This window comes from Mytilus galloprovincialis, chromosome 5, assembly GCF_965363235.1.
Source record: "Mytilus galloprovincialis chromosome 5, xbMytGall1.hap1.1, whole genome shotgun sequence".
Lineage (NCBI taxonomy): Eukaryota > Metazoa > Mollusca > Bivalvia > Mytilida > Mytilidae > Mytilus > Mytilus galloprovincialis.
The window spans coordinates 3,755,442-3,770,464 of record NC_134842.1 but is presented as its reverse complement, the minus strand read 5'-3'; the positions used below and the strand labels follow the sequence as shown (position 1 = coordinate 3,770,464).

At 32.2% G+C, this 15,023-nt stretch overlaps 1 protein-coding gene across 1 annotated transcript in view; it reads left to right on the top strand.

The window, feature by feature from the left end:
- Positions 1–313: 313 nt before the first annotated feature.
- Positions 314–15,023, top strand: part of LOC143074975 (voltage-gated potassium channel KCNC1-like) — a 40,913-nt gene continuing 26,203 nt past the window's right edge. Inside the window, exon 1 of the mRNA XM_076250176.1 lies at positions 314–1,248. Coding sequence (XP_076106291.1) covers positions 649–1,248 — 600 coding nt within the window. The 5' untranslated portion in view covers positions 314–648. The remainder of the gene's footprint in view (positions 1,249–15,023) is intronic.

Here is a 15,023-nt window from a genome sequence, read left to right as displayed (position 1 = left end):
CATAGGTCGTCAAGGTAGTTAAACATCCCCTAGTAGTACCTTATTTCCAATAAATAGTACACCTTCAACCTTAAGCTTTTTCTATGTTGCAATTATCTATATACGATTGCATTCCTTATTATTTTCAGTTTATAAATCCCAATACAATTTGTATCAACAAAACAGTTGATCATCGCTAGAAACTTGATAAATACTCAATAATGAAAGTTTTGTCCAATGAAACACAACTTATTACATTTAACTGCGAGTTAATTTTCACATTTAATCGAAAATCAATCGGATTTTGTACCATCGATTACATGTGATCAATACAAGGTATAAATGATTATCAACTTTTTATTTACTTCAGGTAGAATATAGCATCTTTCCGGTGGGCAGGTGTGCGGCTTTTATTCTTACACTCAGCATTAGCGGAACACGCCACATAATTAATCAACGTTCTGTACGTTTATCGGCTGATTCAGACCACTTACAGAGTGCCTAGGTATAGAATAGAAGGAATAAATATGGAGAAAGAAAAACGTGAAACGGATTTAAATCAACGGTGATTTCTTAAAGCGATTTTGTGGACTTTAAAATGGATTAATCTTCTTAATATTTTAAAATCAAATTATGTAATTTTTAAAAGCAACTTCAACATTGTTCAAAATGTTGCGAAAGTTAGTTGAGGGCCAGGGTGGAAATTCCCAAAAGAAATTTGTAAATATTACAACGGATGAAAATTCCAATGTTTCTGATAATGAAAATTCATCTAAGGAAGATGATATAGAAGAAGATGAAGAACACGACGACGACGATTGTATTATCATCGACGTCGGAGGTACAAAACACAAAACGAGGATGAAAACACTGTCAAAAATACACACGACTCGCCTCGCTCGGCTAGCAGAGAGAGCCAGAGCATCAGGAAAGAGGGAATTTTATTTTGATCGACATCCGGATTTATTTCCTTACATTTTGAATTTTCATCGGACAGGTAAACTCCATGTACCTTTGCATGTTTGTGGACCGTTGTGGAAAAGTGAACTCGATTTCTGGAAGATAGATGACAAGGATATACAAAAATGTTGCTGGGTACATTATATCAGCTATGAAGAAACTTTAGAAATGATAGAACACTTTGAGAAAGATGATCGCCATACTAGACTTGCTTCTCAAAAAGTGCCGGACAATGCTAAATTTTGGCAACGTTATAGACCAAAATTGTGGCGAGGATTGCAAGATCCTTATAGTTCCAGAGCTTCCATGGTAAGATCATAATAAATCATGAAATATAGAGAAAAAAAATGTATTTTGATATATATTTGAATTTAGCAAGCTTAGGGAACAAATATTTATTAAACTAAAACCGATTAAAGCTTGTAGGTGTTCTGACTAACGTTTTAGCTATTTAAATACGACCGTCCTAAAATTTTCTGAATTATACGGTTGTGCTTAGCCCCATAAAAGACTTATCACATTAAGAAGTGAAAACCATTTTAAGAACACTTGAAAAATGACCGTGATCAAATGATTTTTTACGTCAATTCAAAATATTTGTTTCAGCCTACATACTCGGTGTTTCAAAGAAGAACTATTTTGTAAAATAGAATATATTTGAAGACGATATAAAAAGAAATAAACAAACTATTGACTACTATTGTTTTGGAGAACATACTTTTAAATGTATTGTTTTGTTATTGTTAGCCGACACATATAATTATAAACTAAATGACCAGTTAGTTTCCGATTGTGACGAAATGGACCTCGTCTTTTTTTATTATTATTTATGTGAATTTGGGAACTAGCTTATAAAAACACGTCTGCTATGAACGACATTTATTGTCATAGAGGGCGTAAAAAAGGTGATTGCGGACATCAGTGAATCCGAATTATATTATATAAATATAAAACTCCCCCGGTAGAAGAATAAAATGCGAATGATGTTTTGCATATATTTGAAAGTCAGAGCACATAAAAAAAAACTAACTACACGATTACCAATATATTTTTCTTAATTCTATATTATTCAAGATTCTCTAAGTTACTAACAATAAACTGGTATGGATAACTTTGTGGAATAAGTTTCTTGTAACACATTGCGAAGTACTACGTGTATAGAAAATGTTCTTCTTGTTATAAACGTGACAGTTAAAATCTCTTAATATAAAACACGTGAATTTCTATGTTTCGCCGTCAATAAACGTCAAACTATTCCATTTAATGTGCCCTGTACTAATATATATGGATTATTCATTGTTCTATATTTGACACAATAACAAAAATTGTGTTAACAACATGCTCTGAATGATTAATTGACATAATATATATTGTAAAATATAACAGTTTGTACTGTAGTTAATCTCATCATGGAATTGTATTATATTCTTCCATGATCTCATTGTACTGTAGTTAATCTCACCATGGAATTGTATTATATTCTTCCATGATCTCATTGTACTGTAGTTAATCTCATCATGGAATTGTATTATATTCTTCCATGATCTCATTGTACTGTAGTTAATCTCATCATGGAATTGTATTATATTCTTCCATGATCTCATTGTACTGTAGTTAATCTCATCATGGAATTGTATTATATTCTTCCATGATCTCATTGTACTGTAGTTAATCTCACCGTGGAATTGTATTATATTCTTCCACGATCTCATTGTCCTGTAGTTAATCTCACCATGGAATTGTATTATATTCTTCCACGATCTCATTGTACTGTAGTTAATCTCACCATGGAATTGTATTATATTCTTCCATGATCTCATTGTACTGTAGTTAATCTCATCATGGAATTGTATTATATTCTTCCATGATCTCATTGTACTGTAGTTAATCTCATCATGGAATTGTATTATATTCTTCCATGATCTTCCATGATCTCATTGTACTGTAGTTAATCTCACCATGGAATTGTATTATAGTCTTCCATGATCTTCCATGATCTCATTGTACTGTAGTTAATCTCACCATGGAATTGTATTATAGTCTTCCATGATCTTCCATGATCTCATTGTACTGTAGTTAATCTCATCATGGAATTGTATTATATTCTTCCACGATCTCATTGTACTGTAGTTAATCTCACCATGGAATTGTATTATATTCTTCCACGATCTCATTGTACTGTAGTTAATCTCACCATGGAATTGTATTATATTCTTCCATGATCTCATTGTACTGTAGTTAATCTCACCATGGAATTGTATTATATTCTTCCATGGTCTCACTGACTATAACTGTACCTTTATTTATGTTATATATTGTAATAAAAAGTAGGTTGATATTTGCGTAATATAGAGGGTTGGGATCCTGCTAACATGTTCAACCCCGACACATTATGTTTGTATGTGTCTTGCCCAAGTCAGCAATTCAGTGGTTGTCGTTTGTTTATGTGTTACATATTTGTTTTTTGTTCATTTTTTGTACATAACTTAGGCCGTTAGTTTTCTCCATTTTGGTTTGTTTTACATGTGTCATTTCGGGGCCTTTTATAGGTGACCATGCGGTATGGTCTTTGCTCATTGTTGAAGGCCGTACGGTGAGCTATAGTTGTTAATTTCTGAGTCATTTTGGTTTCTTGTGGAGATTTTTCTCATTTGCTAGCATACCACATCTTCTTTTTTATATAAAATATTAATCTAAAAAGGTAACAGTGTGTGCTGTAGTTGATCTCACGAGATCAAACTGTGCTTTTATTAATGTTATAAGAAGAAGGTTGATATTCGCATAATGTAACATGGTCTGCTTACAGTTCTTTTCCCTCGGACTCTCAACAGAAGAACTACATCTCAATCTGTGAGAGTTGATTCTGGGTCTTTAAAAAAAGAAGATGTGGTATGATTGCCAATGCGACAACTCTCCACATGAGACCAAAGGACACAGAAATTAACAATTATAGCTTTACATTTTGTGGGAAACTTGATGTGAACAATGCCTAGGATGATGTACGGCATTACTGTCGATGTAAAGTCAAGCCGGGCATTTTTGTCGATGTAGAGGCAGGCCGGGATCGACTGACACCTATTAGTTTCAAAATTCAAACTTTTTTTTGAATTTAATTAAATAAAATCAATAAGAATTTGATTAACAATTGTGACGTCATCTATGCAAAATATATGTCAAATATCTGTTCCAATATATGTACATACTACAATAATAATAGAAACTAATTCTATATCACGATCTCATCGTACAATATATCTCCTTTCATCTTTTTTTTTCGATCCTGCGTAAGAAACACCAAAAGAGTAAAAAAGAAATCCTCTGAATGTATGTCACACTCGGTTCATTTTCAATAAGTCCTTTTATCTATTTCTGAAATAAGCAGTTTCACAGCTCCATGAGTGTATTTTGAGGTTTAAATTATATTATGGCCAATTTTCAATGTATAAGAAAGGGACCGGTGTCAACTATTTGTCTCAATTTAGGTAACATGCTTTCTTGCTGACGGTTGTATTGTGAGCTATACTAATAAAACTTCCTTCAAACCGGCGTAAGGGCTTCTTGAACTTGCAGTAAGGTGTAAGCTTTTACTTTGTGTTCAAGACCTCAGTTAGGGGGTCGCTTTTTATTTTATCATGAGTAGCTTGAGATTATAAATCAGGAATACATACGTCTTACCTCTACTTTTCCATTAACCGTAACAGTTGGGTCTTTTCTATTTTTAATTCTTCACATTATTGATACGTCGAGGCCTTTTATTATTGTATACCATGCAGTATGTGTGTTATACATTTCTGGTACCGGACGGAGAACTGAAGTCGTTCTCATCGTCGTTCTTCGGTCTCCGGTGGATAGTTGACTTCTCCTCATTGTAATTTATATACACAACAAAAAATATCTGCAAATGCATTTTTAGTTGAAATTCCATAATTGACTTTTCACAAATATCTAGCAACAATGCAAGTGTATGTTATATAATTGCCATATTAGGTAATTATTATAACAGCTTATTTTTAGAATACTTCGTAATTAATTAATTATTCAATAGTACAAGGTTTCAATTATGAAAAATGCCGATATTTAATTGTTGGATATTGTATTGCTTATTCTAAAAGTTCAATAATTATCAAATATTCATAGCTCAGAATAGTGATTGCTTATTTTGTATTTTTTTCTTTCATAATGACTTTTACCTTTTTTTGTATAAAAAGTCCATTACCGTAAAGAGCTTTATCTCAAATTAAATCTCAATAAAAGAGAAACACATGCAGACTAATAATTTAAGGAAAACATTAAAGACAAGACATTAGGCAAAATAAGACAATAGTTTGTGTAATATAAAGATATGTATAGATCTACATTTACAAGCTGAGAAGGCAAGATGAGGGTTAAAGTGTTACTAAAGATTTCGCATGACATAAACTTTTCTTTTTGTGAATTTTTGTTTATTTACAGCATTGGGTATGAATACTTGGAAATATGATATATACTGACCATACTATGTTTAACTTTACTAAAGGGCATACTACAATTGTTCGAAATTTTGCATGAAATCAAGGAATATGGGATACATATCAATAAAACAGCAAACCAACAACACAACGGATAAAAGAAATCTAGAGGTCTACACACGATAGGCGTCTATAACAAGACAAGCTTGGAATCATATTCATCTGCAACTAGATGAAGTCAATTATTGTCTTGCAAGACATCAATAAATCATTTATATTTTAAGTTTTACAAAACTTAACAAATAAAGGCAACAGTAGAATACCGATGTTCAAAACTCATAGATCGATAGAAAAAAAAACAAATCTGGGTCACAAACCAAAACCGAGGGAAACGCGCTAAATATAAGAGGAGAACGACGACACAACATTAAAACGTAACACACAGAGAAAGTATTAGACAAAATCCGATGGGAATAACAAATATAACATCAAAACTATATACATGAATTTGGGATGGAAAAGTACCGTGACACGTCTTATAATAATGTGAATTCATACTCAAATATAAGAGGAAACGAACGAAACAAAAGAAATACAACGTTAAAATGTAACACACACAGAAACAAACTATAATATATCAATGACCATATTCCTGACTTGGTACAGGACATTTAAAAAAAAAAAATGTGGGTTGAACCTGGTTTTGTGGCATGCCAAACCTCCAGCTTTTATGGCAATGTTAAACATAACATTAAAACGACAACATAACATGACAGTATAAAAAAGAAGATGTGGTATGATTGCCAATTAAAACAACTCTCCACAAGAGACCAAAAGGACACAGACATTAACAACTATAACAACTAACAACTTCAATAATGAGCAAAGCCCATACCGCTTAGTCAGCTATAAAAGGCCCCGATAAGACAATATAAAACAATTCAAACGAGAAAACTAACGGCCATATTTATGTATAAAAAAATTAACGAAAAACAAATGTGTAACACATAAACAAACGACAACCACTGAATTACAGCCTCCTGACTTGGGACAGGCACATACATAAATAATGTGGCGGGGTTAAACATGTTAGCGGGATCCCAACCCTCCCCTAACCTGGGACAGTGTAACAGTACAACACAAGAAAGAACTATAAAATTCAGTTGAAAAAGGCTTAACTCATCAGGTGGACAAAAATACAAGTGGACGTGGCCGGGTACTTATACATCCCGACACAAAAAGACATAAAAGCAGATCTGAGAGTACACGCAGTTATCTGACAGCTAGTTCAAAGTTACTAACAACTAATAAAAAATCATGCATCTAAGACTAAACTATCAAATTGAATCCGTACTCATCCAGCATCCAATGGATTTATTGTAAAGACGTCTTAAACAGCCAGAGAAAAACATGACCTTGTGCAATGCCAAGTTACAGGTATCGACAGATTGTAGATCCATGAATATGTATATGTATATAACATACTAGTAATATTTAGTTAGCTTTTAATTTACTGATAACAAAATTAATATTTATACCAATAAAAACAATATTCAATGATCTTATTACAGTGTTGAATAGGCAGCCTTTTAAAATAAGTTTATTTAAAGGAGCGATAAGTTTACATGGATCATTTCTAAATTTTCGGGCAGGGTTAACAACATTTCCGTAAAAATGAGGATGTGCTATCCCGTTTGAAATAAGCTTTCTACAGGTACAACCAAACTTCAAAACCAAATCTTTATATCTATGGAAAAATTTAGTAAAGGTTTTAAGTAATTCATGGTAACGATATCCCTGATTTGATTAATTACCAGTAATACATAGATTGTAGTTAATTGTTAAAATCAAAATCGTAACAACAGACACGGGCATAGCGAACGAGCTGTGAAATATAAACACCGTAAGATGGTGCCAAAGGAATATCACCATCTGAAAATGGAAAATTAACAATAGGGAACGAAAAATCGTCTCTTTTGTCGTAAATTTTAGTGTGGCGTTTCCCGTTTAAAACCGATATATCTAAATCCAGGAAAGGACAGTTAGTACCGAATAAATTTGATTTATTTAAAGTAAGTTCCTTGGGGTAAATTTCAGCAGTATATTGAGAAAATTCTTAATTATTCAACGAAAAAATATCATCAAGATAACGGTAGGTGTTGTTGAATTCATCAATTAAATGCAATTTCGAAGGGTCTTCACTGAGTTTAGTAATAAACTTTGATTCGTAACAGTACAAAAACAAGTCTGCTATTAAAGGGGCACAATTAGTGCACATGGGGATACCTACAACCTGTCGGTAAACTTTGTTGCCGAAACGTACATGCATATTATAAAGGAGAAAATTAACAGCTTCAATCATCTCATCACACCTCCAGTAAGTATATCTAGTATATTTACCTTTCTCATTAGAGAAGAAGGCTTTAAATGAGTTGCAGCAAATATATTTGCATTCAGCTTAACCAAACGACCATTTATTTAAATAGGAAAACTTTTGTTTAAAAAGATAGTGTGGAAGTGTTGTGTAAAGAGTAGAAAAATCAAAACTGTCAACAGAATCAAAAGGACCATCAAAAGCACGTAATTTATCTAAAACATCCAAAGACTTTTTTACACTCCAAAAATGGTTTATACCACTATGTTCATATATTTTATTACAATAGTTTATGATAAGCTCTTTAATAGTAGTTAATGAACTAGTTAAGAGCACTGAAGATTAGTTGTAGAACACTTACTAGAGGCCGAGATAAAACGATATTTAAATGGTTTTATGTGTAGTTTAGGTAGCCAATACATAGTAGGGACCTTCAAATGTTCAGAAGAAGCCTTAAGCTTTGATGCGGTTGTGAAATGTTTGTTTACTATATGACTCTCTGTGGAGCGGATGGACTTGAATGTAGATGAATTTAAAAAATTTCATTCTTAAGAACGTCCGTGTAGTATTTACGGCATACCACCACCACATTGTTGGCTGCTTTGTCGGCCGGTACAAACACAAAACAAAAGGACTACAATACAAACAAATAGGAGAACATATTTGACAAAGAAACACACGAATAATAGCTAACAAAAGGCACCAGGTTTAAAATTTAATACGCCTGAAGTGCTTTTCGTCCACACAAGACTTACTAGTGACACCAAGATACAAAAGTTTGAAAGCCAAAACAAGTACAAAGTTGAACAGCACCGAGGACCAAAAGTTCAAAAAAGTTGTGGTAAAAACGGCCAGGGTTTTCTGTTTGGGACAAAACTGGCTTGTAAATGCGAATTACAAGTACTGCAATATTTCATTTTAATTTTTGATTGATAAATTTTCAAATCTGTTCTAGAACTTTGAATGACAAATTTATTTATTTTGTAAAAATACTTTCCGTTTTTGCTAATAATTATTTGATTGCGTTAATCCATATTAATTGATATTCCATAGTGTGTCTTTCTATATAGTAATGTCACACCACTACTTCAGGTTAGGGTGAAGTTTGACGCCTGTTAAAACATTTAAACCCGCTGCATTTGCACCTGTTTTAAGCCAAGACCTTTTGTTAAGTGGTTATCGTTTGTTGGTGTGGTTCATAAGTATTTCTCGTTTTCAATATAGACCAGACCGTCGGTTTCCCGTTTCAATGGTTTTACATTAGTCATTGTTGGGGCCCTTTATAGCTTGCGGTTTGGTGTGAGTCAAGGCTCCGTGTTGACGGTCGTACTTTGACCTATAATGGTTTGTTTGTCAAAATCGTTGATAATGCCCCTTTAATGATAAGGCAATCATTTTAACAGAGACTTCTAAAGAACTGCAATTTGCACCTTATTTTCAAAAGAATGTTTCTTTTTTTCTTAATTTAAAAGAAGATCAAAGCAAGATGACTAGCTACATTTGTAGATAGTGAACAAAAAGAATGAAATTTTCTTGGTCTTTGATGACTTAGTGAGAATGTTTCCTCACAGTGTGTGAATTTCAGTATCAATAAAATTCTAATCGAATGTTCTTCTGAAGCACGTTCTGAAGATGACATTAACATTAAAAATTCTTTGATTGACCCGATAATTTACATATTATACACGCTAACAAAAGTTGATAATGGGTAAATTGTATTCATCAATTAAGTCAATTTCTGATAAAGCATGGATGCCATTAATTTTTTCTCAATAAAATGATCAATAATATTTCATAATAAACGTCAATGAAAAATAAATAAACAATGAAAACAACGCTATCGTATCATTTTAAATGGTTATACATTATTCAAATAATCATGTTAGTAGCGTTTGTTGTTGATGTATCTTATTTGATTTTAATACTTAATTACCAATTCGAGAAAAAAAATGTTATATAAAAGGTAACTCAAGTGTACTTGGTTTTATTAATGAAAACTTAACTTGAAACTCACTCTTTTTGCCAACTCAAGTCTGGCATTGAAGTCATAAAACTTTGGAGTCAGTTTTTTTTAACTCATACTCCAAAATCAACCAATCAAAATGCTGGATTTCATGTTTCGAGCATGATGTTTGTGCTCCAAGCAAAGTTTTATGACTTCAACCCGGCTTTCAGTTGTGTAATGCCGTCATGTAATCTTGGCGGTATCATGCACATGTATGATATTCGTCATGTCACCACGTAATAAATGGTTGGCATTGCTATGGTTGTTGCACCTTTATGGCTAGAACTATTCATGCAACTGCACGTAATTAAATAATGCAAGTACGGGGTAATATACTGTTTTTTTTTTTTAGAAATAATTAGCAGCTTTTATTCAAAATTTGATAAATGACTGACTGTCTCGAGAAGAGAAATATGATTCACAATTTTGATGGAGTGGTAGAATCTACACGTATCCATAATGGATACCTGAAATGAAAGCACCCTCACGGACACATTCATTCACTTTTTTTTTATATAAATAAGGCCGTTAGTTTTCACCTTTGAATCGTTTTACATTGTCATTTGGGGGCCTTTTATAGCTGACTTTGCGGTATGGGCTTTGCTCATTGTTGAAGGCCGTAAGGTAACCTATAGTTGTTAATTTTTGTGTCATTTTGGTCTCTTGTGGACGGTTGTCTCATTGGCAATCATATACCACATCTTCTTTTCCACATTAATAAGGTTAAAAAGTGAAAATGTGTAAAATGAGAAGAAAGATATATCAAAGGTAGATTTAAAATTCACAAGTCAGAGAAAAACCGAAACAGTTATGGAAAAACGATCTCATGTGATCAGATCCTGTCCAACATGTTGCATACGTCGTGTTGCTCATAGACTGGGTAAGAACAAATTCAATTTTACGGATCATTCAGTGATGTTTGAATTGGAAACGAGGACGAGAGTATATCATAAATCAAGATATCCCAATGTAAATCATAATCAAAGAAAGATATCATTTTAATTCAAATAATCAATATTCAATAACAAGTCAATTGCCATCGCAGTTGTTTGCCGACATTTTTTAAATAGGAAGATGGACAGTATGTATCATTCATGTCTCCCGTGCGTTTGTAATGAGTAAACATTGATGGGCTTCTAAAAAGACGTGTTATGATTGAGATTATTGATATCTAGAAACTAATGACGTCTTTACACCAGTTAATTTAATACGAATAAAAAGATATAAATAAATTTAATTAACCAAAAGAAAGCTGTTCTTTGAAGAAATCTGTACTTTGTTCACTTTGGACATTTTTTTTTATAACAACTCCCCAACGGACACTTTGTGTGTTGGTTGGACTTACAATTAACCTATATGAACGGAAAGTTGGGACCTTTGATTTGCTTGAAATAAAAGTGAAGCTTCATTTAACGGGTTCATAGAAGTATTTTGATACACAAAACGCATTGCATTGCTCGGTACAATAAACTTCACCAAATATAAAAATTAAGTTGTATTTGGAAAAAACGCAGATAACAACTAATTGAACGAGGTGGAAAAGTGTCGTCACACAGTTCACAAATTTGACTTTAAAATGAACAACAAATGAATTTAAATGTACATGTATGTATATAACGAGTGTATATTATAACTAAGATCGATGTAAAAGGAATTAATTTTCTATAAAGGCATAGAAATAAATTAACCAAAAATATAGAGTAAAGTACTATTATTGCTCTCAGCTGACGATGCGGTATGGACTTTGCTCATTATTGAAGGTCGTATGGTGCACTATAGTTGTTAATTTCTGTGTCATTTTCTCTCTTGTGGAGAGTGGTCTCATTGGGGAAAAAAACACATTTTTTTCATATTAGGTTAGTTAAATGATTATTTTACTAGTACATGTAGATGTTTTTTAATTTTTTTTTTAATTTTTTATATCGTAGATATTGCAGTTCTCATATAAAAATAAGTTGTGGTATGATTGCCATTGAGACAACTCTCTAACAGTGACCAAATGACATAGAAATTATCAACTTACTATATTGACCGTAGATCCTTCAACAATGAGGAAAACCCAAACACATTGCTACCTATGTAAAACCCTGACATGAAAACATGTAAAACAATTCAAAGGAGAAAAATAACGGCGTGATTTACGTACAAAACTAAAGCAAAAGACTAATATGATATACAGCAACAAATGACAACTACTAAATAGTTTATAGGCTCCTGATTTGGAACAGTCACATGAAACACTGTGTATGTTAACTGTGTTTGTGTCTCGGGGCAATGATGATTAATATAGATTTTCTAGAATTAACATGTGGTTGTTATGTCCCATTCATGGGCATTATGTTTTCTGGTCAGTGCATCCGTTCGTCCATTTGTTCCTTTGTCCGTTCGTTCGTTCGATCGTTCGTCCGTCCGTCTGTCCCGCTTCAGGTTAAAGTTTTTGGTCGAGGTAGTTTTTGATGAAGTTTAAGTCTTATCAACTTGAAACTTAGTACACATGTTCCCCATGATATGATCTTTCTAATTTAATGACAAATTAGAGATTTTACCCAATTTTCATGGTCCACTGAACATAGAAAATGATAGTGCGGATGGGGCAACTGTGTACTATTGACGCATTTCTGTTTTTGCAAGAAATACTGGAAGTATTATGGAATGATCTTATATAACCCAATGACACTGATGTAGGTTGACATTGTGAAATACATATATTCAAATCATTATAAGCCGATATCCTATTCCTAGCACTTTTTGATATTATATTTCTGCATATCAATCGATTCCTTTGGTATCATTTTCCTTAACGCCTCTGATATAACTCAATATATATAAGGAAAAGTGTTATTTTTCTACTGAGGAATTTTATGGCAACGTACTGATACATCTCCACAACAACAACAAAAAACCCACTAAGTACAGATATAGGTGTACTTGTAGTTATTGACACCAAGTTCATAGTCAATAACAACTATTAAAATTAAAAACAATCATATGCATGCATCTTAGACTCAATATCAATCGGTACAGATTCAACATCCAATAGATTTAGCGTACAGACGTCATTAACAATCAGAGAAAAGCATAAACTTGTACGTAAGTAGTTTTAACGACTAATCTTACTCTTTATAACGACTCAACTAGCTTGTTAAAACGACTTACATACGTTGAAAAAACGACTTACATAAGTTGAAATAACGAGTTACTTGTAAGGAGTTAAAATTTAAAACAAAACAATTGCCCATGACACGTACCGGCTTCCGTGCGTAACTTTTATTTCAATTTATTTCTATCCCTTCTCGTTTAAGGGTATAGCGTTCTTGCATTTTTTTTTCAAATTATCGTGCGAGATTTTCAATTGATACGTCCACTTCACAATATGACCCAGATGGGGATGACCTTAAACTACGCCGGTCTGTTAGATTTGTTGTTATCAGTGCCGTCATTTAGTTTGTTTACAATTTTCCTTTAATTAAAACTCTAAATGAACATAAATGAAAATACAACTTACAAAATGTCACTATCATAATGACTTTACTAAATTATGACAGCCATTTCTGTTTCCTAGGTGACTGTTTAAACATTTCATCAGTAAACAATTAATCGTAACTGTGGACTAAAATCCGTTGTACAAAAATGTCGATATCATTGTATACAGAAGATAAACTCATGACAGCTTTTTTATGAAACATGTTGAAATACTATTGAAATTTTACCAATTAAGAGCTTTTATCTCCGGAAATGTAATCTTAGTTATGACCAGTTGATTAAAGAGAAAGTTCTTTTTATTTACAACTATCACGACAATTCGTTTGATAAAAAAAACTAATTACGATGTTTGTTTAGCTGAGGGTCTTACTTTGAGTTTTTTTATTATGTATTGAGTTCCTTTTTTTGCTGACAATCATGATAACAAAATTATATTCTGTATTTTGCCGGTTATTTTAAATTTCGAACCCTTTACTTATTTTATTTTTTATTTTGTTTATCCGTTTTCACTTTTTCATGTTAATACTCTATTCTCGATGAACCCCTTCTAAATCCTCATTTTTGTTATCTGGTCAATAATAAAGGTGAAAATAATGAAAATAGATATTCAAGGACACTACGTAATAATGCTTGAAATAACATTTTCACGATTGTTGTAAGCTACTTATAAGAAGATACTAATAAGAATGTATAACTATTTTATAAGAATGAATGGCCTGTATACCAATATAACAAAATTGCCTTTAATTTGTATCCTTCAAATATAAGTCTAGAGTCTAGCCCCCCCCCCCCCCCCCAAAAAAAAAAAAAGAAAGAGAAATAAATAAAGATTGATACCTCAGAAAACTTTAATATCAGAGTATTAAAGAGAAAACATAATTTTGAAATGGAATACGAAAAAAATTCAAATGACGAAAATTGCAAATTTAAGAAAGGCTTCGTGTCTCGTTTAAACAAATGTCAGCCAATCAGAGTAAAGAGATAAACAAAGTCTTAAGATGATAGTTTTGTACAATTTATTATAAAGATACCCCAGACAAAGGTACAAGTAGATCAATGCTTTACAAGTGTATCAATACTATAAATGATTAAATGTAACTTGACATAAACTATTATATATAGTTATAAATAGGTTAATTGTTTTCCCACAATAGCCAAGTGTTACAAATCTTTTGTTCTTTTAATTCTTGGTCCTTTGAGAGCACTATAATTATTTCATTATGAGTACATCGTTTAAACATTTATATGATTATGAATTCCTGATGCTATTCAAAGTAATAAGATATACATTTCTATTTGTTATTTATGAATTTATCAGAACTGTTTCACTACTAAACTTTCACGTCAATAATGAATTATAAGACAATTTTGTTTCTTTGAGACATTGGTTGCCAAGCAATACTTAGCTTAATGATCTTTTGATGACTACTTTTCGTTTCCGGTGTATTGTGGGTATTTCGGAAACCTTGTTTTTCAGCGAATAAGGCGTTGACTGCTGATCTTTTTAAAATTCAGCTTGTATCTGATTGTTGAAGGCTGTATGCTAACATATTGATGTCTTTAGTTTAATTCCTTTCATACCAATAATTCTTCTGTGAATTGAAATATACAAATGAGTACTGAGTTCTTTTTAATTTGTTTACCAGTTGAATGAGTTAAACTTGAAATAAAATGACAAAAAGGAAAAAAAGTTATGTGTTTCAAATAAACATAGCCGTAACAGTATAAACATCTTTTGCGTTGTTAAAAAATATTGAGCAGCCAAGAGTTAACT